Here is a 23,294-nt window from a genome sequence, read left to right on the forward strand (position 1 = left end):
TGCAGTCCTAAATAAAAGCATCTTCAACTATCTCCTAAAGACTGAAATGGAGGGGGCAAGGCACATCTATCTCCCTGGGGAGGTTGTTCCATAATCGAAGGGCTGCCACTAAAAAGGCCCTCTTTTCTGTACCCACCAAACAAGCTTCTTTGATTGATGGGGCAGTTAGGTGGCCATTTCTATGTGATCTTAATTCCAGGAAGGACAATCCTCACCGTCACAACTAGAAAAAAAAAAAGAAGGGTTGGTTCTTATATGCTGCTTTTCTCTACCTGAAAGAGTCTCAAAGCGGCTCCTTTCCTCTCCCCACAACAAACACCCTGTGAGGTAGGTGAGGCTGAGAGAGCCCTGATATTCCTGCTCAGTCAGAACAGCTTTATCAGTGTTGTGGCGAGCCCAAGGTCACCCAGCTGGCTGCATGTGGGGGAGTGCGGAACCAAACCTGGCTCACCAGATTAGAAGTCTGCACTCCTAACCACTACACCACTACACATGCAGTTGTACCATCTAGTGGGCCGTGATCAGTCAGGATCATAAATAACATTCGATAAGGACTTCTATGGAATTTCCCCCCTGCAGACTCGGTATTTAAAGTATTTTTCTCTCACTCAAATGCCCCCCCCAAACAAAGAGTCAAAACACTTTTCAGTCCTCAAGGCTTATGACTGAGGGCATTAGAAAGTGCATCCAAACAGCTGATTGGGTCCCTCCCCACTCCCCTCCCTTTCCTGCCACCTACTTCTGTAACAGCCATCGGTGCTGAGATTTGGTATTTTAAAATTGCTGATTTATATTATATTAATATTTTATTGTTTTTATCTGAACCAATGTTATACCCTTGTCGGGAACCCGCTTGCTAACTGAAAAAACAGGGTGCCCCTTGAAGAAAACGTCACGCCAGGCCGGGTGGACGATACAACAGGAACAAGCTTTATTTCAGCAACGTGGAGTCCGCTGGTATGGAGTAAGAGCTTCCACCGAACTCCAGGTGGAAGCTCTCTTTTATACAAAACCCACCTCCTTTGGCTGTATTGCCCCACCCAGTACTTCCGGAGGGAACATGCTGATACAATCATGACTCATGCACATATGCGAGGTTTTCCGGGGTTCCCGATGGCCCATTTTCCTGGAACAAAGGGCCATCTCCGGGCCCTTGTCAAAAGGTGGAGGGGGACATTGAGGTTCTTTAGCGGCCATTGCCACCTCAACGATCGGGTGGGGCGCCCAGCTGCCGGCTTGCCTGTGATCACCATGCCCTACCTCCGTGATCGCGGGCGCCTCTGATGGCGGGGTTCGGTCTGGTTCCCAAGCCACCAAGGACCGAACCACGACATTCTGCCCCCCCAAAGGTCCATTCTCCAACCCCCCGGGACGGCCAGGATACCGCTTGTGGAAACGTTCAGTGAGTCGGGGCGCAAGGACGTCCGCTGCCCAGACCCATTCCCGGTCCCCCAAAGCGAAGTCCTTCCATTCCACGAGGTACTGCAACTTCCCCCTGTGGAGTCTAGAGTCCAGGATATCCGCCACCTCGTGGTGCTCCCCCCCCGGCAGGACCTCGGGCGCTGGCGGGGAAAACACGGGGTGCCAAACGTCACCGTCCGGAGTTTTTTTTAGAAGGCTCACGTGAAAGACGGGATGGATGTGCCGGAGGTTCTTGGGGAGCTTGAGCTTGACCGAAACTTCGTTGATCGGGGCCAAGACCTCGAAAGGCCCCAAAAACCGAGGGCCTAGCTTCTTGCTGGGCAAATTCAACCGGAGGTTCCGGGTGGAAAGGTAAACTCGATCCCCCGGTCGGATCTCCTCAGCTGGTCGTCTCTTCCGGTCGGCGTCCTCTTTCTGCGCTGCCTTGACTTTGTGGAGCTGCTCCTGCAGCGACTTCCAGCAGCTCCCGGCACGCTTCCCCCACTCGCGAAGGTCGGCCGATTCCCGGGCGGGGACCTCTCCAAGCTCCGGGAAGTGTCTCAGGTCTGTCCCGTAGACGACGGCAAAAGGCGACATCTCCGTGCTGCTGTGGTCTGCGTTGTTGTACGCGAACTCGGCCAGGGGGAGCAGGGGCACCCAGGTGTCTTGATGATAGGAACCGAAACACCGCAAGTACTGCTCCAGTACTTGATTAACCCGCTCGGTCTGCCCGTCCGTCTGGGGGTGGTAAGCGGAGCTCAGCCCTTGCTCGATGTCTAACAGGCGCAGGAAAGCTTGCCAAAACCGGGACACGAATTGTGAGCCCCGATCGGAAATCACCTTGTCCGGCAGCCCGTGCAGTCGGAACACGTGATCCAGGAACATCCGAGCCAACTGTGAAGCACTGGGGACACTGGCGCAAGGAATGAAGTGGGCCTGTTTGGAAAATAGATCTACCACCACCCAGATCACCGTTTTCCCCTTGCTGGGAGGCAAGTCTGTTATAAAGTCCATGGAGATCACTGACCACGGCCGGGTCGGGACCTCGAGCGGGTGCAGCAGCCCTTTCGGCTTGCCAACCCCCGGCTTGCAGGTCAGGCAGACAGGACAACCACTGACGTAAGCTTTTGTGTCCCGCCGCAGACTGGGCCACCAAAACCGCCGCCGGGCCAACTTCCAGGATTTTACGAAACCGAAGTGCCCGGCGGTCTTAGCATCGTGGCAGAGGCTGAGGGCTTCCCGTCGTAGCCCTTCCGGGACGTAGACAGCCTCCCCCCTCCGCCAGAGACCGGAGTCCAAAATCAAAGAGTCCCGGAGCTCAGCCAGCTCCTCGTCTGTCCCGTAGGCTGCCACTAGGCGGTCTCGGAGCGGGGCGGTCGCCGGGTCGGGCTCCCATTCCCCCCGGGCCCGACGCCTAGTGACGACCCCCCGTCCCAGCTGCTCCTCACCGAACACAGACCTGGTGCAGGGAGCGTACCCCTCCCCATGATGCGGCAGCCGGGAGAGGGCGTCCGCGAGGAAATTCTCTTTGCCGGGGATGTGACCCAGCTTGAAATTGTACCGCGAAAAGAACTCCGCCCACCTCATCTGCTTGGCGTTCAGGGATCGCGGTTGCCGGAGCGCCTCCAGATTCTTGTGATCTGTCCAGACCTCGAACGGCTCCTCTGTTTCCTCCAGCCAATGCCGCCATTCGGTGAGGGCGAACTTAATCGCAAACGCCTCCTTCTCCCAGGTAGACCAGTTCCGCTCCGTTTCGGCGAATTTTCGTGAGAGGTAGGCCGCTGGCCTCAGCTGTCCCGCCTGGTCTCGCTGCAGGAGAACCGCCCCGGCTGCTGCGTCGCTGGCGTCGACTTGTACCACCATCGGCTGGGTTGGGTCGACGTGCAGTAGCGTGGGCTCAGACGCGAAAGCTTGCTTGAGGGCCAGGAACGCTGCCTCCGATTTCTCATTCCAGCCGAGCGCTGCGCTGGGCCGCGTGGCGCGAGGACCTCTCCCCTTGGTACCTAGCAAGTCCGTGAGGGGAGCCACTACGGAGGAGTATCTGGGGATGAAGCCTCTAAAAAAATTAGCAAACCCCAGGAAGCTTTGTAGCTGTTTCCGGGTGCGGGGCCTTTCCCAGTCCAGCACCGCCTGCACCTTCTCGGGGTCCATAGCTATGCCCTGGGCTGAGATGCGGTAGCCCAAATAGTCCAGGGAGGGACGGTGGAATTCGCACTTAGCCAGCTTCACGTATAGGTGGTTTGCCAGCAGGCGCTTTAACACCTCCCTCACCAGGGTCACGTGCTCTTGGGGATCTTGGCTGTAGATCAGGACGTCATCCAAATAAACAACCACCCCCTGAAACAGAAGGTCCTGCAACACCTCATTAATTAGACTCATGAAAACCCCAGGTGCCCCGCTTAAACCGAACGGCATCACTTTAAATTCGAATTGTCCCAATTGACAGTTAAACGCCGTTTTCCACTCATCCCCCTCCCGGATGCGTACCCGGTAGTACGCCTCCCTTAGGTCCAGCTTAGTGAACAGAGTCCCTTTGCCCAGCCGGGCCAGCAAATCCGGGATCAGCGGGAGGGGGTAAGCGTTCCCCGCTGCGATGGCGTTGAGGCCCCGGTAGTCCTGGCACAGCCGTCGGGACCCATCCTTTTTCCGGACGAACAAGACTGGAGCTCCCATGGGACTGGAAGCGGGCCGGATGAAACCTCGGGCCAGATTTTTTTCCAAAAACTCCCGGAGGTCCTTGAGCTCACCCTCACTCATTTTGTAGATGCGCCCTTTGGGCAGTACCGCCCCCTCTGGGATGTTGATAGCGCAGTCCGTGCGGCGGTGTGGGGGTAGCTCGTCCGCTTCCCGCTCGCTGAAAACGGCTGCGAGGTCTCGGTACTCTGGCGGGACCTCGGGCTCTGGTTTCTCCTGCTGCGCCGCCGCCGCTCCCCTGGGACGCGCCGCCGTCCTCTTGTGGCTGGAATTCTCGCGGGGGACCCGATGCCGTGCACCCACCGTCAAGTCGAACTTCAGTGTCCCCGCCCGCCAGTCCACCACGGGGTTGTGTTCCTTCAGCCAATCCAGGCCCAACACTGCCCGATATCCCGCTACGGGGACCTGGATCAGCCACCGCAGCTCTTGGTGGTCCCCTATGTGGATGGCGATAGGACCCACCTCCTCCCCGAAAGGTCCCCCCTGAATCGGGCTGCCGTCCATCTGGACGAAAACCAGGGGAACCTTCCGAATGCGCTTCGGTAGCCCCAAAGCCCGGGCTATCTGGGGGTGGACCATGCTGTGGTCGCATCCAGAGTCCAAAAGAGCCTCCCCCACCCAACTTAGTCCGTTCTCCGGGTTCCGGAGCTCTAAAATTACCACGTTCGGAGGTCGCGCCTCATGCTGTAGGGGTTTTCCCTCGCACCGCGGGACCTGCTGCCCGGCGCCGTCTACAGCAGGTCCTGGCCGTTTCCCGTCGCCTGGACGCTTCCCGGTTCGTTGCGGAGGTCCTCCGCCCGGCGTGCCTGCTGGGGGCGTGTCGCACCTCCCCCCTGGGAGAGCCCGCGGTCCTCCCCCCCTTGCCGTTGGCACGCTGCTGCGAAATGTCCTGACCCCCCGCATTTCAGGCACAGTCCTTCCCGGCGTCTCCTTTCCCGCTCGGGGTTCGGGGGTCGTTTGGGGCGAGAGTTGTCGGGGCCCGGTCTTGGCGCCTCGGCTGACCCGCCTTTGGCCTCCCGGGGGGGTGCGGCGGCCCAACCCAGGCTGGCTTCCAGCTTGGCGACCACGAAACACCACCCCTCCAGTGTAGACAGATCTTCTTCCGTCCCCTTGATCACGGCCCATTCCCTGAGCTTCGGGTTAAGGCCCTCCCGGAAGTACTCGATTTGGGTCTCCTCGTTCCAGGAGAACACCTTGCCTGCTTCCCTCCGGAAAATGTCTATATAGTCCATAACCCCCCTAGTACCCTGTCGAAGTCCCTTGATCCGACTCTTTGCCTTGTCCTCAGCCTGGGGGTCCTGGAATCGTCGGCGGAGCGCGACCACGAAGTCCTGCAGGTCCTGAGTTGCCGGGTCGCCGCGCTCGGCCAACCCCAGGTACCACTGACCCGCCTTGCCCTGGAGACACGAGGCCACCCCCCAGACCAAGTCCTCGGAGTCCTCATACCGGTCTCCATATCTCCGGGCATGCGTCAGCGCGTGGAGGAGGAACTGCGGGAGGTCGTCTGGCGTCCCGTCGAAACGCGCCTTAAGCTCTGGGGGGGAACGTTTTGGAGAGTAGTCCGACCCCCTCCGGATCCGGGATTCTCGGCGTCCGCCGTCTCGTCCTGCTCCGCTCCACCGGCTACCAACTTGCCCAACGACGCCGTGCCGCTCCCTGCCTTGCACGTCGCTCCTGCGTTGGTCCGGCTCTCGCCGCCCCGTCGGCTCACCTGCTCCCCCGAGATCCTCTGCTGTCTCGCCTCTCCGCTGGCCGTCTCGCCTACTCGGGACTGAAAACTGCTCCGGGTCGGGGTCCGGGGCCCGCTCACCAGTGCCGGGCTCGTCCTCGTCGCTGGAGGCGTCCTCACTCGACGCGATCCCCTCCGCCGTTGTATTACCAGTCCCTCCGGGCCCGGCCCGAGCTTGCTCACGGGCTTCAGCTGCCTGCAAGCGCCTGGCCAAGTCCGCCATGGCCCGCCGCAGGTCCTCTAGGGATTCCTCAGGTCTTACCGGGCGAAGCGCCTGCCTCAGCTGGGTGTCCCAGGTTGGGGCCAACCCCCCAGACCTCGGCGCGCTCCCCGCCGTGCTTGGGAACCCCATGGCCCGGCGCCTTCCCTTGGCCGCCGCTGCCGAGGGTCTCGGGGTCCCGGACAGCTGCTCCTGGCCCCCCGATTTTCGGAGGAAATCTCCCGGGGACATTAAACCCATGTTCCCGGGGTTCGTGGGGGTCGAGACCGCCTCGTTGCTTGAAAACGCCATCTCTGGATCCGTCCCGATAAGCGCTCGGATGCGATGCCGACCCTGGAGTTCGGGGGGAAGCTCTTACGATGTCGGGAACCCGCTTGCTAACTGAAAAAACAGGGTGCCCCTTGAAGAAAACGTCACGCCAGGCCGGGTGGACGATACAACAGGAACAAGCTTTATTTCAGCAACGTGGAGTCCGCTGGTATGGAGTAAGAGCTTCCACCGAACTCCAGGTGGAAGCTCTCTTTTATACAAAACCCACCTCCTTTGGCTGTATTGCCCCACCCAGTACTTCCGGAGGGAACATGCTGATACAATCATGACTCATGCACATATGCGAGGTTTTCCGGGGTTCCCGATGGCCCATTTTCCTGGAACAAAGGGCCATCTCCGGGCCCTTGTCAAAAGGTGGAGGGGGACATTGAGGTTCTTTAGCGGCCATTGCCACCTCAACGATCGGGTGGGGCGCCCAGCTGCCGGCTTGCCTGTGATCACCATGCCCTACCTCCGTGATCGCGGGCGCCTCTGATGGCGGGGTTCGGTCTGGTTCCCAAGCCACCAAGGACCGAACCACGACAACCCTGTTGTACCCCACCCCAAGATTGCTAGTCTAAAAAGGCCAGGATAAAAATACAAACATAAACGAAATAAAAACAATAATAGAAAATTAAAAACACCAAGAGAAATAATGTCCAGCAACGTCACTCAAGAGAAAGTTCAAACCCCACTGGAGGTCCTCAAAAACAACACATACTCACGTCTCTTCCTAAACCCGATTCTGGCTGCCCATTTCAAAAGATTATCAGAGCAAAAAAAAGGTGAAAGCTCAGAGGAAAAATGTACAGCTCTCAGTGGAGGTAGCACAACGGGTGTGGTATTCCTATGTGGAGCAAAGATTTAGGAGATTTTATGGTAAGACCCAGCAATTCAAACTGAGCTGGGGGGGGGGGAGGAAGCCAAAGTTTTTATTACAGAAGAAGTATGGCATCTCCATTATGACCAGCTCCTGAAAACAGGCAGGCTGGCACATTTTGTACCAAACGTGTTTCCAAATTGTCTTTAAGGATGAATTTATATAAAACAAGACCCAGTAGACCAACTGCACGGTTACAGATCAACACCGCCAGATGGGCTGAGTCCAAGAGAGGGCAAGTTGATGAACCAGATATAATTGCTAGAAGATGCTTCTAGCAACCATGCTAACCTGGTTCCAGCAATAGAAGGAGCAACATGATAACAGACCAACATGGTTACTCCACGGGAATTTGTCTGTCATTACAAGAATGTATCTGCATGACGTGGAAATCCACCAAAAGCTTAGGTTCCAGACAGTTTTTAAGCCTTTCATATCTTGATACTCTGCTGTTTTTGTGACCGACAGAACACAGCAATCCCTCTGGAATTAATCAGAGTTCACGATTATACTCCGTTCATTCTTTTTCCCAGGCCAACATAACTAGCCTCTTGATTCTTCCCTGACATTTGCTACAGCCGTTGCCATCTGCTCCACAGTGCTGAGACTAATTGTTCTGAGGAAGGACTCTTTTCTTGTACGCCCTCATCTTTTCACACCAGTTGGTTCCTCCTGAAGAGCTTCCTGTAGGAATATGCTCACTGGCATCCAGAGCCCATGACCCCAGATATACCCAAGGCATTTGTGCTCTGTAGCTACCAGAGCACTTAGCCACAAATCCATTAGTCTGATCCTGATTCCTTCCTTCTGTATATAGGAGTCATGCCCTCAAAGATATATGTTAATCCCCACGCTACTGCCACAATCTCATTCATACTGTAGACTGCAGGAAGACTGAAACGTGATTATATATCTCCTTTTTAAAAATCTAAATAAAAATGGTACCAGACCAGGGCGGCGAACAACAGTGACCTCTCTTGTACAAGGAAACATTGGCAAGGCATCTTTTTGGAAACATTTCAGGGCCCCTTAAATCCCCCCTCCACACTCACTTGCCTCAGGAGCCCCTTGTTAGAACCACCATCAGCCAGAGTTGGTCAAACTGTGGCTCTCCAAATGCATGTTAGTTGCCCTGGGGCCCCCGGACATTCCCCTGGCTTCAACCCAGGCTAGGGCTTTTTTGACCCTGGCCCCAAGCTGGTGGAATGAGCTCCCTGAAGAGCTAAGGGCTCTGTCGGAGTTGCCAGCTTTCTGCAGGGCCTACAAGATAGACTTCTTCTGCCAGGCATACGCTTGAGGTCAGGGCAGCATCCCTGGTGTTACCATCTGAGATCTCCATCTGAGACCAATGAAGATGGGGATTTTATTGTGATTTATTGATTTCTGTAAACCGCCGCAAGACACTCGTGAGCAGTGGCATATAAATAAATAAATAAACAAACAAATAAATAAACAAATAAATAAATGTAAAAAAATATTAACCCTAAACATTCAGTTTCGCCTGCCATATATTTGTGTTTGCCTTAAGAATGCCTCTTCCAGGTAACCTGGTCATCTTTGTACTAATTTGCATAGACAGTTTCATTACAAATAAATAGCAGCAACTCATTGGCAACCTGCTCATGCTGACCAACATGTGAAGAAACATCTGTGTCAACTGGCTGTGATTAATGGTTGACACCCACTGATGCTAGTGGCACAGGGTAGGGTAGCCAATTAGAGTTGTCAGGTCCAAGTTGGGAAATACCTGAAGATTTAGGGAGGGCAAGATTTGGGGAGGGGATTGGCTTCAACGTGGCATGATGCCATGGAGTCCACCATTTTTCTCCAGGTAATCTGAGCTCTATATCCTGGAGGTAAGTTGTAATAGCAGAAGGTCTCCAGCCACCACCTGGAGGCTGGCAACCCACTAGTCAATAGTAGCAGATCCAGCAGTAGTTCAAGCCATTTAATAAGGGTTTTATCTTCTCCACCACCCTGGCAACAATACTAGAAAACATAAGCACTGGTACTAAACACACACCATCCTAATGCAATGTCTCCTTTTGCTACTGTATTTACAACCACAGTTGGAATGTCCAAATCAGGGAAGAAACCCTACCAGATGCACCCCACCCCTCACCCAAAAAGCTCTACTGAAGAATCCAAACCGTACGGCAAGGTCTGTGAAACAAAAACAGCTACGAGCAATGCAGGCCTCAGTCCAGACCTTACCAAAACAACTGAAAACTCATTTTACATACTGCAGATTATCACAAGGCAAGATCTTAGAAGTCAAAGGCATTCCTCTACCACCGGGTAAGGACCTATAGACATCCAGGCCAGGCCCGATTGAGAGTGGCTGGTTTCCCAAAAGAGACTTTCCCTAGCTGTAGCCCTTCCCTTTTGTGAGGCAATACTTTTAACAGTCTGGAAACAAAATGATTGAGGGCGTAGAATCATAGAATCATAGAGTTGGAAGGGGCCACACAGGCCATCTAGTCCAACCCCCTGCTCAACGCAGGATCACCTTTAATGGACCACTAACAGTGCAGTCCTGGGCAACTTTAAGACTTTCTACATCAATAGGATTTACTCCTAGGGAAGAGTGTATAGGACTGCGGTCTCAAGCAGGTGTGGTTTGGTTTGGTTTGGACAAGGAATTCCTGACAAAATGGGGAAAAGCTGGGGAAGAGAGAATTTGAGTGTTCCTTGGGACTGTTTAATACTTGTTGGAAATTCTGGGCACATCTCTTTTGCTGCTCTGCTCCTACCTGGAAGCATTTTTTCCCTTCCTGATTTGTCTTTTATCTACTTTGCCGCTAATTGCTTGGCAGTTGACAAAAACAGGCTGTGACTTTTGGACTTAGCAGCAGCTTTTACTCCAATTGCTTGTGGCATAATGACATTTACTGTCTAGTGCATTCTTTTCTATTCTCTTCTGTTATTGTTTCATTGTTTCCAATATGCCAAAAGTCTTAGAACTAATTTACAGAACCGAGTGAGAGTTCTATTTATCTATTTACCCTCATATGATTGTGTAACCAACAAAACAAACAGCCAGAGGGTAGTTATGACCTTGATACTTTGCCCTTGCAGCCTGAGAGCTATTATGAGTTTGAGTCGAGTGGCACCTTTAAGACCAAGTGAGTTTCGTTCAGGGTCTAAGGTTTCATGAGCATCTGGAGAAGTGCGCCTGCACTGATCTCTCAGCCTATTTTGTTTGGCACTCAACGATGTGAATGCCCATGAAACAGGTTTCCACCAGTGCTTATCAAAACTACGCAGGTGAGAAAATGCTACTGATCCATATAGATTGGATGTTATTAATAGTACTAAGAACAACAGTGCTGGAGGGAGGCTTGCCAGTTTGGTGTAGTGGTTAGGAGTGCAGACTTCTAATCTGGTGAGCCTGGTTTGATTATGCACTCCCCCACATGCAACCATGGGTGACCTTGGGCTCGCCACCACACTGATAAAGCTGTTTTGACCGAGCAGTGATATCAGGGCTCTCTCAGCCTCACCCACCTCACAGGGTGTCTGTTGTGGGGAGAGGAAAGGGAAGGCGATTGTAAGCCGCTTTGAGACTCCTTCGAATAGAGAAAAGCGGCATATAAGAACCAACTCTTCTTCTTGCCAGCAATGTACTGCCACTGACAGTGACTGGCTGATGTCACTTCTTGTGCACTTGGAAATGACATCAGGGCATCACTAGGGATACAATGGCATTTAGGCAAAACTCTATGGTTTTATCATGGAGTCCTGCCTAACTGCTTGTGATCTACTGCCCACCAAGCATGTATGGATCCATCTGAACATATGAGGATGTCAGAACATTAGTCCTGATTTCCCAGCATTGTTTATAACTCACACTAGCAATGGTGGATCTTTCACAATGGGATATCCCAAAGATCTGAAAAATAGGAGCTCCTTCACCGAGTCATAGCCCATCCCAAGAATCTTTAACCTCTCATATTCTTAACATGTTAACAAAAGACCATAAGAGAAGCCATGTTGCATTGGTCCCCATCCAATCCAATGCTCTGTGTCGCACGGTGGCCAGAACACAGGTGCCATTGAAAGGTCCACCAGCTGGGCCAGAAACCCAGAAGCCTCCCCACTGTTGCCTCCAAAATTACCTGGTACTGGGCTAGATTATCTAGCTATGAATGAGTACATGGGTTGCAATGACTTCACTCAATGCAATATAAGCACTAATAAGACAAAACACCATGGACATTTTGGGCAGCTTTTGGAAGAAAGCTAATGGCTGATAATAGACATGTTCATTCATTGACTGACATTGATAATTTATAGCTCTTACTTCGGAGCTTTTATTGGCTGCTATATATATTTCATATGTGTAAAGAACTGGTGTGTGTTACAACCAGACCTTTGAAGAAGGCCCTACAAGGGCCAAAACACGTCGGTCTATTGGTTTATAGAGTGCATAGTACACTGTTTTGCAATAGCCTATGGGCGGTATATATGTTTTTCTTAAAGTTTATGGGTCTTGCACAATAGATATAATTTTAACATGAAGAGAGATATTCAACTTTTAAAGGTCTTGACTGCAATCAGTTGGGTTTTTAGTGTAATCTTTACAATAAACCTTGTTTGCAATCTAAACTGTACTCAGCTGCTTGACAGAACACACAGACATACATTTCCATAGTGACCTTTGGCCTGTTTTCATTGCTGCTGTCCCCAATTTTTAAATTTCTTTTCTATTACTTGTATGCAACTGACACAAAAATAAGTGTTTGCCTTTGTGTAAAGTGAACCTGTGGGGGCAGGAAATCTGGCCTGAAGAAACATGAAGTAGCAAGAAAACAAAGATTCACAGGTTTTAATTCTTACAAGGAAAACATGAAAATAGAATTCTTGAGTCCAAGCACTGAGATACTGAAGCTGTAGGGAGAAAGCAACATGAGCCTATGGGAGGGACAGGAGGCAGTAGCCCTTTGTTGTGCCTGAATCCAGCTCCTGTAAAAAAATATATAAATAAACTACCCACTCCACCTACCAATGTGTGTTGCTGAGAGACTGCATGGTGTAGTGCAGGCTCATGGGAATTGTAGTCCATGAACATCTGGAGGGCCACAGTTTGACCACCCCTGGTGTAGTGGTTATAATGTCACACCAGGTCTAGGATCTGGGAGACTCAAGTTCAAATTCCCACTCTACTATGGAAGATGTGGGTCAGCCAAACAGAGGAGAAGAGAGCAATGGGAGCACTTTGTTTCCCCATTAGGGAGAAAGGGAGGATGCAGAGGAAGTAAATAAATCAGATGAGTTATGTGATTAATTCTATTTAGCATTTGTAATGGATTTTATCTGTTTTAGGCATCATTTCTGGGTTGAAAAAAGAATAAAATCTCAGCTTATCAAATAAAGACAAATATTCCACACAATAAACTGTTTATGTTCATCATTTACTCTGAGTATCCAGTTACTTTAATCATAAATTGCCCTGTGTTGAGATTTGAACTCACATCTGCAAGATACACTTGTAGACACTGGCCTTTCCAAGGATCTTTCCTGCATATTCCATTGCGGCATTGGTGTGAATGAACAGGTTCCAAAGAGCCTTTCATGGATGCCTTTGGGCAAGAGAATCAAGCAAAGCAACAGGAAAGACAGAACTGATAAACAGAGGTTGCCTCACTATTTGATAGGGACAGAACACACACCTGCCGAGATCTCTTGAGTAGGGAATAATGCATGTGCTTTGACATTGTGTGAGGTCCCTGAAATAAAAGAAGGGCTGCAGATGAAATTCGAGAACCAGTGTAGTAAAGATCATGAATATAAAATGTACAAAAAAATTAATGTTCTCCTCTCACCAAGGAACTAATCTTCAACTTAATCTCCTTTAATTAACTTGAGGCATTAATTTACTTCGCATTTACAGGTCCTGTTCCCACAATAAACTAATTGTTATTATACTGACAGCTGAAATCAGATATTAACCCACTGCAAACACATTAAGAGTTTAGGTCTTTCTGTGGGCTGCATCTTAAGAAAAAAAAGGGGGGGGGGAGATAATCTCTTTCAGAATACCTATGAGGCACAAGTCAATATTTCCCCAAATGCTAGCCTGATGAAATCATTCTTTTTCCAATGGCAATATTTAAGTAATTCAAGTTTGCACCCCTGTATTTTTAAAGCTGGATATTTTATCAATAATTTAGCCACCAGCTAAGACAAATTCTGAAACAAAAATCATTGACTTTTGAGAGGGGCTACAGAGCATACATTACACTAATTTATTTTCTGTCCCTCACACACAGTAATCTGATCAATACTTATATGGTGGATGATTTAATGTTACTATTATGGTCAGGCTCATTTTCTTTGCTTTTTAGCATGCATACACATAAATCAAATTTTGGTAAACAGAAGATTTGATACACAGCTTAAGGTGTTGCCTGTGTTGGAGAGGATTGAATTCCCCACTGAAAAAAAATAGATCTGTAATTTCAGGGCTTTCTTGGACCCAGGCCTACTGCTGGATACGTTGGTGGCACCTGTGGCCAAGAATGCCTATTACCAGCTTTGATTGTTTAGTTAGCTGAAGTCTTTCCTGGGCAAAAAAAATCAAAATAAGTTATCTGGCCACTGTGGTGCATGCCCAGGCTACATCTAGATTAGATGGCTACAATGTCCTCTACGTGGGGCTGCCATTGAAAAATGTTTGGAAACTTCAACTGGTGCAGAATAATGCAGCCAGGTTGTTAACTGGAATGGGTCATTTCACTCTAGTCTTGGCCATCTACTGCTCCCAATCTGTCCCCAAACCCAATTCAAGGTGTTGGTGCTGACCTTTGAAGCCCTCTATAGCTTGGGACCATCATATCTGAAAGACCACCTGTTCCTTTACAAAGCTACTCAATCCCTGAAGTCTTCTTCTAAGGCCTTGCTTCAGGTGTTTTTTGTTTTTTGTTTTGATGACTGGGTGTTTGGCAACCCACAAGAGCTGGGTCTTGATTGTTGCACCAAAATTCTGAAATATTCTCCCCAAAGAGACTCTCCTGCACCCTTCTGTTGCCATATTCGGCCAGTGAACAAAGACTTTTTTCATTATCTGATGTTCCCTCAATGAATCCTCCTTCCTGCCCTATATTTTAATTATATAGGTATATGTGTATTTAACTGGATTATGTGTTTTACTGTACCACATATTTTACTGTACTGTTTGTACATTTTAGCTGTACTTTAAGTGTTTTAAAGATGCATTTTGTTTTTTAGATTTGTTATATGTGTCTATAATCTGTTAATAGTTTTAAGATGCCCAATCAGGACAGAAAGGCAAGTTATACATTTTGTAAGTAATCAATCAATCTTAACAGGACTGAATACAAACAAAGCCCATGCCATAAGTTACTCACTTGTTCTAGAATTTTTCACAAAATAAAACAAGCAAGAATGTTAAACTCACAGACATTCCAATTAAAATCAGATATAAAATTCCACTTCACTTGTACAAGTATTTTTACTTTGTTTAAAACCCAAGAAAAGGTCTGGTTATTTCTTTGCAATCACTCAATAAAAATTACGAAGAGATTTTACTTACACTTTTGCTCCTGGCATATAAACTGTTCTTGTTCATGATGCTGCAGTTGCTGATTTTATACTGGTTTTAAATGTAGATGATGCAGCTCCTGCCCATTCAAATGCCTACAGACCAATGGAAAGAAAACATTCTGTTATTTCACAAAACCAACTACAAACCTGAACTAGTTTAGCAATCAAGACCTCTTGCAGATTAACAGTCCACTTGAGCTTTAAAGGAAGTAGCAGAGGATGACTGCAATCCTGAAGAAACTTCCTGAGAGGAAGTCCCATGGAAAAACATGGTACTTAATTTCTTAGTAGACCTGCTTGAGATTGCTGTCTATATGTTCCTACTCAAAGGTTCTCCATTGTCAGCTTCACCCACGCATGAGCAAACATTTTAGAAAGTAGATGTGGACTGAGGGAGCTTTTGTCATTTGATTGGCTGTAAAGAGTTTTTTTTAATGTTGTTTTTGAGGAAAAATATACCCCACTTTCCACTACCATAAGGAATCTCAAAGTGGCTTGTAATTGCCTTCCCTTCCTCTCCCGCAACAGTTACCTTTGTGAGGGAGGTAGTGCTGAGAGAATTCTGAGAGAACTGTAACTGGCCCAAAATGGGGAGAATTCTCTGAATTAAGTCCACCGTTCTTAACCACTACACCGCACTAGTTTCAGCAGCTGTTGTCCCCACAATACAAGGACCTTCACTGTGTGACTGAAGGTTAGATGGGACAGCCATTTTGTGGCTGGTTCCATTTCCTGTGGCAACTATGTCATGCCTCTGTTCAGCAAAGTGTGTCATAATTCCAAAGGTGTCCACAAGGCCATAAAAGTTGGAGGCTCCTGGGTCAGAGCATGTCATTTACAACCCAGCTACAAGAAAACAGCACAAAAATTGGTTTGTGTTGTACACAACCAGTCCAGTCAGTTGTCACAGCTGTACACATACCCATATCATATATTCAAATGAGTAGCCGTGTTGTTCTGAAGTAGCACAATAAAATCAGAGTCCAGTAGCACCTTTAAGACCAACATTCACGCCTTGAATAAATCTTTGATTTTATTGTGCCATATCACATACTGTTTTAGATCTGTTCAATGGGAGAACAGCACAGGCCCACCTCTTCAATGGTCCATGGATAAAAATGTTTTTGCCCGTTAACTAGATTTTATGTTCCTGTGTTCAATGGCAGCTTCAATCAATTAGACTTGTGTTGTCACAGGTGTAATATATGATTCATCATTCTTGAAAAAGAATCATAAGATGGAGTTATGGATATGAATGGCCCATGGCAAAAGCCAGCGGAACATCTAACTCTGTTCACATTCACTGGGCGAGTCCCATGGGAATGGGCCAAAGGCCCTTTCAAACTGAACATCTCAATTATTTGGAGCTATTTAAATATGTATTTCCTGCCTTTCCTTGTGGCTCAAGGGTCCTTCCAAATCACAATTAAAACATTACAATTTAAAACTGATAAAATAAAACCCTGGATATACCAAAAAGATACCTTAAGTTTATAAGTTTATGAATGCCCTGGTAAATTATAAACACTTGCAGTGCCTTCTGGCAATTTCTAAAGATAGCACACCTTCACCTCCTCCAAGGAGGAAGTGAGGGTAGGAGCTACAATAGACAAGCCTGGTTGGTGCTGGGTGGGCCACCTAGGGAAATAGCCAGTAAATGACAGGCTGAAGACTATACATGAGGACCTATGGGAAGAGATGGTACTTGAGATCCTACCTGTGAAAACATTTAAAGATCATAATCAGCATCATGAATTGGGCTCAGAAGCAAACAGGGCACCAGTGTAGCTGTTTTATGGGCATTTTCAATCAGCTAACCTTCCAAACAATAATTGGGCTACTGCGTTCTAAGCCAGCTGTCATTTCCCAGTCATCTTCAAGAGTAGCCCAACACAGAGCGCATTACAGTAATCCAACCACAATGCTACAAAAGCACGGATCAGCTTTCACAGGTGCACAGCAATCAGATTATTTTGCTCATTGCTGAATTATTCACTTACACTTTATGCCTGCCATTTAAGGCTACATGCAAGATGTCATTTCCAAATGTTAATCTTAAACCACAGACCTTCGGGAACTGGCAGACACAGAACTATTTGATTCAGATTGCTCAACACACTTTGCCTGAATCATCCGTTGACCAACATAGGATTTGGCAAGATCAAATATTTGCTTTCTTTAATCCCAGTTGGAGATGCTATTTACAGACTTTTTATTTTTACAGAATATCAGAAATGAGCTGAGGAAAGGAAAGGAAGAAGAGAGGCTCCAGAATTCCATGCAGATAAAAATCACAGGGGTGCAGCTCTTAGTCATATAGCAACATGCAGAGCTAATGAAGTTGGCCATAGGTATTCCTGATGCTATTGTGGACTCTATCAAATTACAAGGGCTAAAGCCTGCTGTTACAATTTTCAGAGTTGCTTAAAAGCTGATGCTTGAGGCTAACCCTAGGACTGAATCCACAACTGGACCACAATAAGTAAAACCAGAGCTGGGACTACAGCCAAACTCGCAACATGGTTGAAACCTAATTAGCTGGAAGTTAACCAACACTGTATGGCAATCCACTATATATATAATATATAATATATCAAGATTAGGTCATTAGTTGATAAATTGATTGTATGACAAAATTACACACAGGAAGCATATAATAATCTAAAATGTCGATACAATGATTATACAGACAGGTTGAATGATTACACTGAATATTCAGATTTAAATTCTCAATCCACCTAACCGCTGCTGGGAAAAGTTCAATCAATTCCACCACATCTCCCTGGAAAGCACATCACTTGCACTCCTGTGACAGATGAAAAATGGATTGTTGAGCTGCACTGCAATCATATTCAGGCCCTGGAATTTTGCCCCATTTAAACAATAGGTTTGCATGTCTGCCCAAACCTGTTCGTATTCGCTTAGGTGTCTTCCATACTTTGTGTGAGAAGTCAAATCCTGTAGGCCTGTCGGTGTTGTCAAGCTAGTGATACTGAGTGGAACTGACTGCATCCATGTTCATGAACATTCATTCCTTAGATCAAAAATTTTTCAGGACAGAAGAGTGTAGAAAAGAATATGGCTGCATGACTCCATTTATCTTGGGCAGAATGTTGGCAGTTTAGAGGATCACAATCACACGAGAACACATTAAAAAGTTTAGCATAAAGATCATGCTCACAATGATTCATATTCTTCCTATACAATTCCTAAATCAGAATGGCCATTAGCATGAGGGAAAGATTTTGTAAAGGTTCTGAATACTTTATGCGCTAGAAATACTTTATGCATTAGAAATGTAATAGGAGAGCAACAAATCAAAATATAACCTGGATCACACCCATTCTTTAGTGTGATTGATTTCAGAGGAGCATCTTTATGAAGGATTCAAAACTTTGATATAACAAAACAACCCAAGAGGATGTTTTATATTGGACAGGCATATAATATGTTGCAAATATTTACTGTATTATCAACTTCCTCTTACTGAATTGTCTTTCTGCATTGTTGTGTGTCAAGATGCCTTAGTCAATGTTTTGTTTTCCAATTTTTAAATCCCTCATCTTACTGCATTGTTTATCAGAGGATTTGGTGTCTATTGTTTATCATTGTTTACCAAAGAATTAGCTTGGTATAGTGGATAGTGGAGTGCAGACTTCTAATCTGGCAAGCTTGGTTTGATTCTGCGCTCCCCCACAATCAACCAGCTGGGTGACCATAAGCTCACCACAGCACTGATAAAGCTGTTCTGACCAAGCAGTAATATCAGGGTTCTCTCAGCCTGACCTACTTCACAGGGTGTCTGTTGTGGGGAGAGGAAAGGGAAGGCAAATATAAGCTGCTTTGAGACCCCTTTGGGTAGAAAAAAGTGGCATATAAGAACCAACTCTACTTGTTGTTTGATTTGATACCTTGTAAACCACTTTATGTCTCCGTGAGAAAGGCAGACCATAAATGAAACAAATAACTAAATAATCCATCTGCAATAATTTCTGACATAACATAAATAAAGCCTGACTGGGGTGGTAGGAGGAGTTGGGACTCATCGCCTACCTGATTGGCTGTCTGTCCAATGAATGGCCCATCAGGTAGGCTGTCCCACTCCTGGCTACATCCCCCTCCAACTTCTTCCATGTGGAAGAAGTGCCAGCCCACAGTAAACAAGGCAACGAGTGGGATCTGGGAGGGAGGGCGGACGGCCTGGGACTGCAGGCCTGGGGGGAGGGAGGCAGCCCCCACCAGGGCTCACCCCTACCCCAAGCAGCCCTGCCCTGGGTGGGGAGGGGGGAAGCTAGTACCTGTTGTATTTTTCATACAACAGGCTTTTCTGCTAGTTAAATAATAATAGGAAAAGCATTCTGGTGCTTTACTTTCTGGTTCTGGTTCTAGCTCCATGAAGGACAATAAGGGGAGAAATGTCATTGATCATAACTGTGACCAACAGAGGTGTCATCCAACCAGGAAATGTTATCAAAATTGCTACTAAGCAAAAGTATCCATATTGGCTCTTTTATGTACAATGCTTTTGCTTTTTACCAGTCTGTGCAGAAGATCTATAGATCTTTCTGATCTATAGATGCCATTCATGATGTATAGCGATCCATGTGGGGTTAATATTAGATGTAGGATAGAATAGTTTTCTGAGCATTCCCTAACTTAGTTGAGAAATTACATTTACTGAGGGTTGCTAACCTCCAGATAGTGGCTGGAGATCTCCTATGTCTATAACTGATCTCCAATAAACATTGATCAGTTCCCCTGGAGAATACAGCTGCTTCAGGAACCTTGCCTCCCGAAACTGCACTATTCTTAGGCTCCACCCCCAAAGGTTTCAGCTATTTCCCAACCTGGAGCTGGCAACTTTACCACTGTTATTTACTTACTTATTAAGATATATTTATACTTTGCTTTTGTCCCCCCTCAGCAGAACCTAAAGCAGATTACAGCAGGGGTAGTCAACCTGTGGTCCTCCAGATGTCCATGGACTACAATTTCCATAAGCCCCTGCTCATAGGAATTGTAGTCCATGGACATCTGGAGGACCACAGGTTGACTACCCCTGGCTTACAGTATCATTTTCCCCTGCTCCATTTTATTCTCACAACAACCATTTAGTAGGGTGCGTTAGGGACAGAGTGTGTGACTGGAAACAAGATCACACAGCAAGAGGATTGCCAGCTCTGGGTTGCCAAATACCTGGAGATTTTGAGGATGAAGCCTGAGGAGGGTGAGATCTGGGAAGGGGAGGGACTTCAGTTCCATAGAGTTCACTTTCCAAAGTGGCCAATTTCTCCAGGTTAACTCATCTTTGTTACCTGGAGATCCCTTGTAATAGTGTCAGATCTCCAGCTACCACCTGGTGGTTGGTATCCCTACCCAACAAGCTTTCATGGCAGTGTGGGAATTTGAACCTGGGTTTCCCTAATCCTAGTCTGTCACTCTAACTTCTGCACCACAGTTGGGTTCCTTAAAGGTATGGTAAACCTGAATTACCTCTCCTGTACAATCCAAGCGCATAATGGAACTAGCATCAGCAGTACTTATACACAGAGATCAGACCCATTTCCTTCCCCCTCCTTTTGCTATCATTTGATTGTCTAATAAACTTTACCCAAAAGACAAAAGCTTTGTGCCTTTCCCCTGACTAAACTGTCTTCTGCATGGTCTCTTGTCATAAAAGGCAACCAATTTCATGCTTAACTTCTGAAGCATGCCAACAGCTGCTTTCCTTCATGACCATTTTCAATTGTTACAACTGATTTTTTTTTGAAAGACCATGAACTTCTATTTCCTACTGAAAGAGGCATAATTTAAATGCATAATGTACACCATTTATTTTCTTAAAAAACAAACGAACAAACCCACATCTTTGACATAGAAGTGTTGTTGCCGTTATAGACTTGGAGCTAGGATTAACAATTTGACCTTGACTATCATCAGAATGTGACAAGAATACAAAGCAGAAAATTTCTCTGGAGCAAACACTTTAAAGAACATGCCTAGAATGGATTATTGTATAGCTATGTGCTTTATTAGGGGGGTGGGATATCCTTTGTCTAACAAGGCTGGGATATTTCCTTTTCCCTTGAAATGGCTTTTAGATTTCAGAAGACAAATCTGTACCAAAACATGACAATCAAAAGTTTAGTGTGCACTGTAGCAGGTTTTTCTTCCAATTAATAAATAATTATTTGTTCCTTGATCCGTATCAGTTTTTAGTTACTAAAATGCATATGACTGTACAAATCTTTAGCACTTGGTTAATTTCTTTTCTTTGCTGAAGTGCTTTGTAGGCTATTCCATTGTCTTCAAAACAGGGAGTTTGGTACTCTCATGTGGAAGCATCACCCAAAAGCATAAGCCACCAGCCAGTCCTATGCTGATACCCTAATCGTCTTATACACAGTCTACAGTTTTGTCAACAGAAACCGCAGTGCTGGTTAGATGAATGCTGATAATTCAGTGTTCACTTTTCAGGTTTCCCCAGGCACTGAAAAAGAGCTTTAAGGGAATGGGAATGCTTTGTTGACCGTAACATATTGGTTAGTTTTGCATGTCAAAGCGCAAATCACAAAAAACTAAGCTGGCTTTTCATTTCAACAGAGCTCTCCCACAAGCTATACAAGTAACAACAACAAAAAATGGATGTGGGAGTGAAGATAGAAGAGTTGCTGGTCCAGAGCATGATAGAAAGTTTCCACCATGAACTCCTAAATTCTTCGTTTGCATTGGCGGAACAAGACAGACTGTGCTGACCATTAGGGGTGATGTAACTTCTGGGCTTCTCAAGGAAGGGTTAAGAGTATGGTAAATTGAGCTCTATAACAGGTAGGAGAAACAATGGAAGACTTCTGAAAATGGATGCTTTAGGATGCTTAGGGCTGATCCTGCGTTGAGCAGGGGATTGGACTAGATGGCCTGTATGGCCCCTTCCAACAATATGATTCTATGAGAACCACCACAAATATTAACTCTGGATTCTGCTGATTGTCTACTACTGGCTGTTCCAAAACTATTAATGGAACCTCAGAAAGAAGGGACTTGATATATAGCCATAACATACATGTAGAAGAACTGCCATCCCAAAATAGCAGTGGACACTTCTACAATTACAGTAGCTAAACACTTCTACAATTCCTGTGTTTTTAATTACTTTTCTGTTAGGTTTGTGCTCTGTGGAAGCCACACTGTATTCATCCTACCATAAGCTTCAAATTGCCTTGCTTCAGTATTGCCTTGGGAGATCAGTGTTCTAAGCCAAGGGTTGCAGAATTATCACAAGCCTCAGGATTTACTGAGTTCCCAGTAATCCTTGCCAGGACCCACACTGGAAACTTTGTAGCCCCGGTTCCCATGCAGGAGCACAAATCTGTTGTGGACGAGGTACACCAGGACAAATATTCCCCCGAGCTGGAGCAAAAAGAGGCGGGGCAACCTGCCCCGGCTCAGACTCCAGACTGCAGCCTGGCGCAAAACCTCCAGTGTGGAAATGGTCCAGGTGCCCTAATTCTTCTTGAGTGAGCCCAGCCCCAATGCCTCGTGTAACAAAGTGCTTAGATTTCATGTAAACCCAGTTAGATCAACTGGAATCTTTTAAAATATATATATTTTTAAGAAAGCTGCCCTATGGACACCTCTGCCTTTAAGCTGTATCTTCCCTCCTTGCTTTTCGCTTCAGCAGAAAAAATAATACTTATCATTTGAGATTTAAGATCAGAAAGAAAAATAGCAGGTTTGTGGCACAGTTTACAGCGAAAGCAAACATTCCACTGCATCAGTGACCAATTTTGAGAGATGCCCTTTTTACAAATCGATGAAACCCAGCACAAAGATGTTGCTCCTCTAATGAGGCGGGCGGCCCGTTTCACGGTTCTGATTTTTGCCTCATCGACACACCAAGTCTTCATTTACAGTAGCGGAAAGTCTGCTGCAGACGATACCAATGCGAATAGTGCCAGGCTCCAAGGAACAACTCAGCCATAAACCAAACAAAATAAGACAACCAGATTCTGAAAAGAAGGCATTCGGTATTATGGCATAAGCATCGGTCAGAAGGCACTGCCTGGAACGGTTAGTGTTTGCAACAAAGATGTCCCAGTCAAATTAGAGTAAGTTTTGCGCACATCATTCTAGAGGACATTGCCTGCCTTAAGAAATGCATTTCTCTTACTTTACATTGCTCTTACTCTTCTTGGACAGACTCAAAGCAGCTTGCAATAAATAAAGCTTCCTTCTCAAACTGGACCTGCAGAAAGAGTGCAGGAAAGTTGCATTGGTTGATTTCGTCTGTTCTGAGACTTTTCTGAGGACTTCTACCACAGGGCAAGCTGAACGGCCTTGGGCAGTGGATTTGGGGCACCATTAAGACCGCGAAGTAAGAAACAGATGGGTCTGAAGGATATTCACACCAGCCTTATTGTAGTGCTCAAGATTAAGGGCTTTTGGTGGTGGAAACTACCATCTTAGGGCAACCCTGTAAAGTTTTCAAGGCAGGC

At 47.0% G+C, this 23,294-nt stretch overlaps 1 protein-coding gene across 6 annotated transcripts in view; it reads right to left on the reverse strand.

Moving 5' to 3' along the window:
* The window catches only part of PDE4D (phosphodiesterase 4D), a 709,981-nt gene that overhangs the window by 596,736 nt on the left and 89,951 nt on the right, over positions 1-23,294 (reverse strand). For all 6 annotated transcript variants that reach the window (XM_077347177.1, XM_077347175.1, XM_077347176.1 and 3 more), the window contains one exon: positions 14,789-14,892. In XM_077347177.1, the coding sequence (XP_077203292.1) occupies positions 14,789-14,824 (36 nt within the window). In that variant the 5' untranslated portion in view covers positions 14,825-14,892. The remainder of the gene's footprint in view (positions 1-14,788; positions 14,893-23,294) is intronic.

Source organism: Paroedura picta, chromosome 7 (assembly GCF_049243985.1).
Source record: "Paroedura picta isolate Pp20150507F chromosome 7, Ppicta_v3.0, whole genome shotgun sequence".
NCBI classification, from domain to species: domain Eukaryota; kingdom Metazoa; phylum Chordata; class Lepidosauria; order Squamata; family Gekkonidae; genus Paroedura; species Paroedura picta.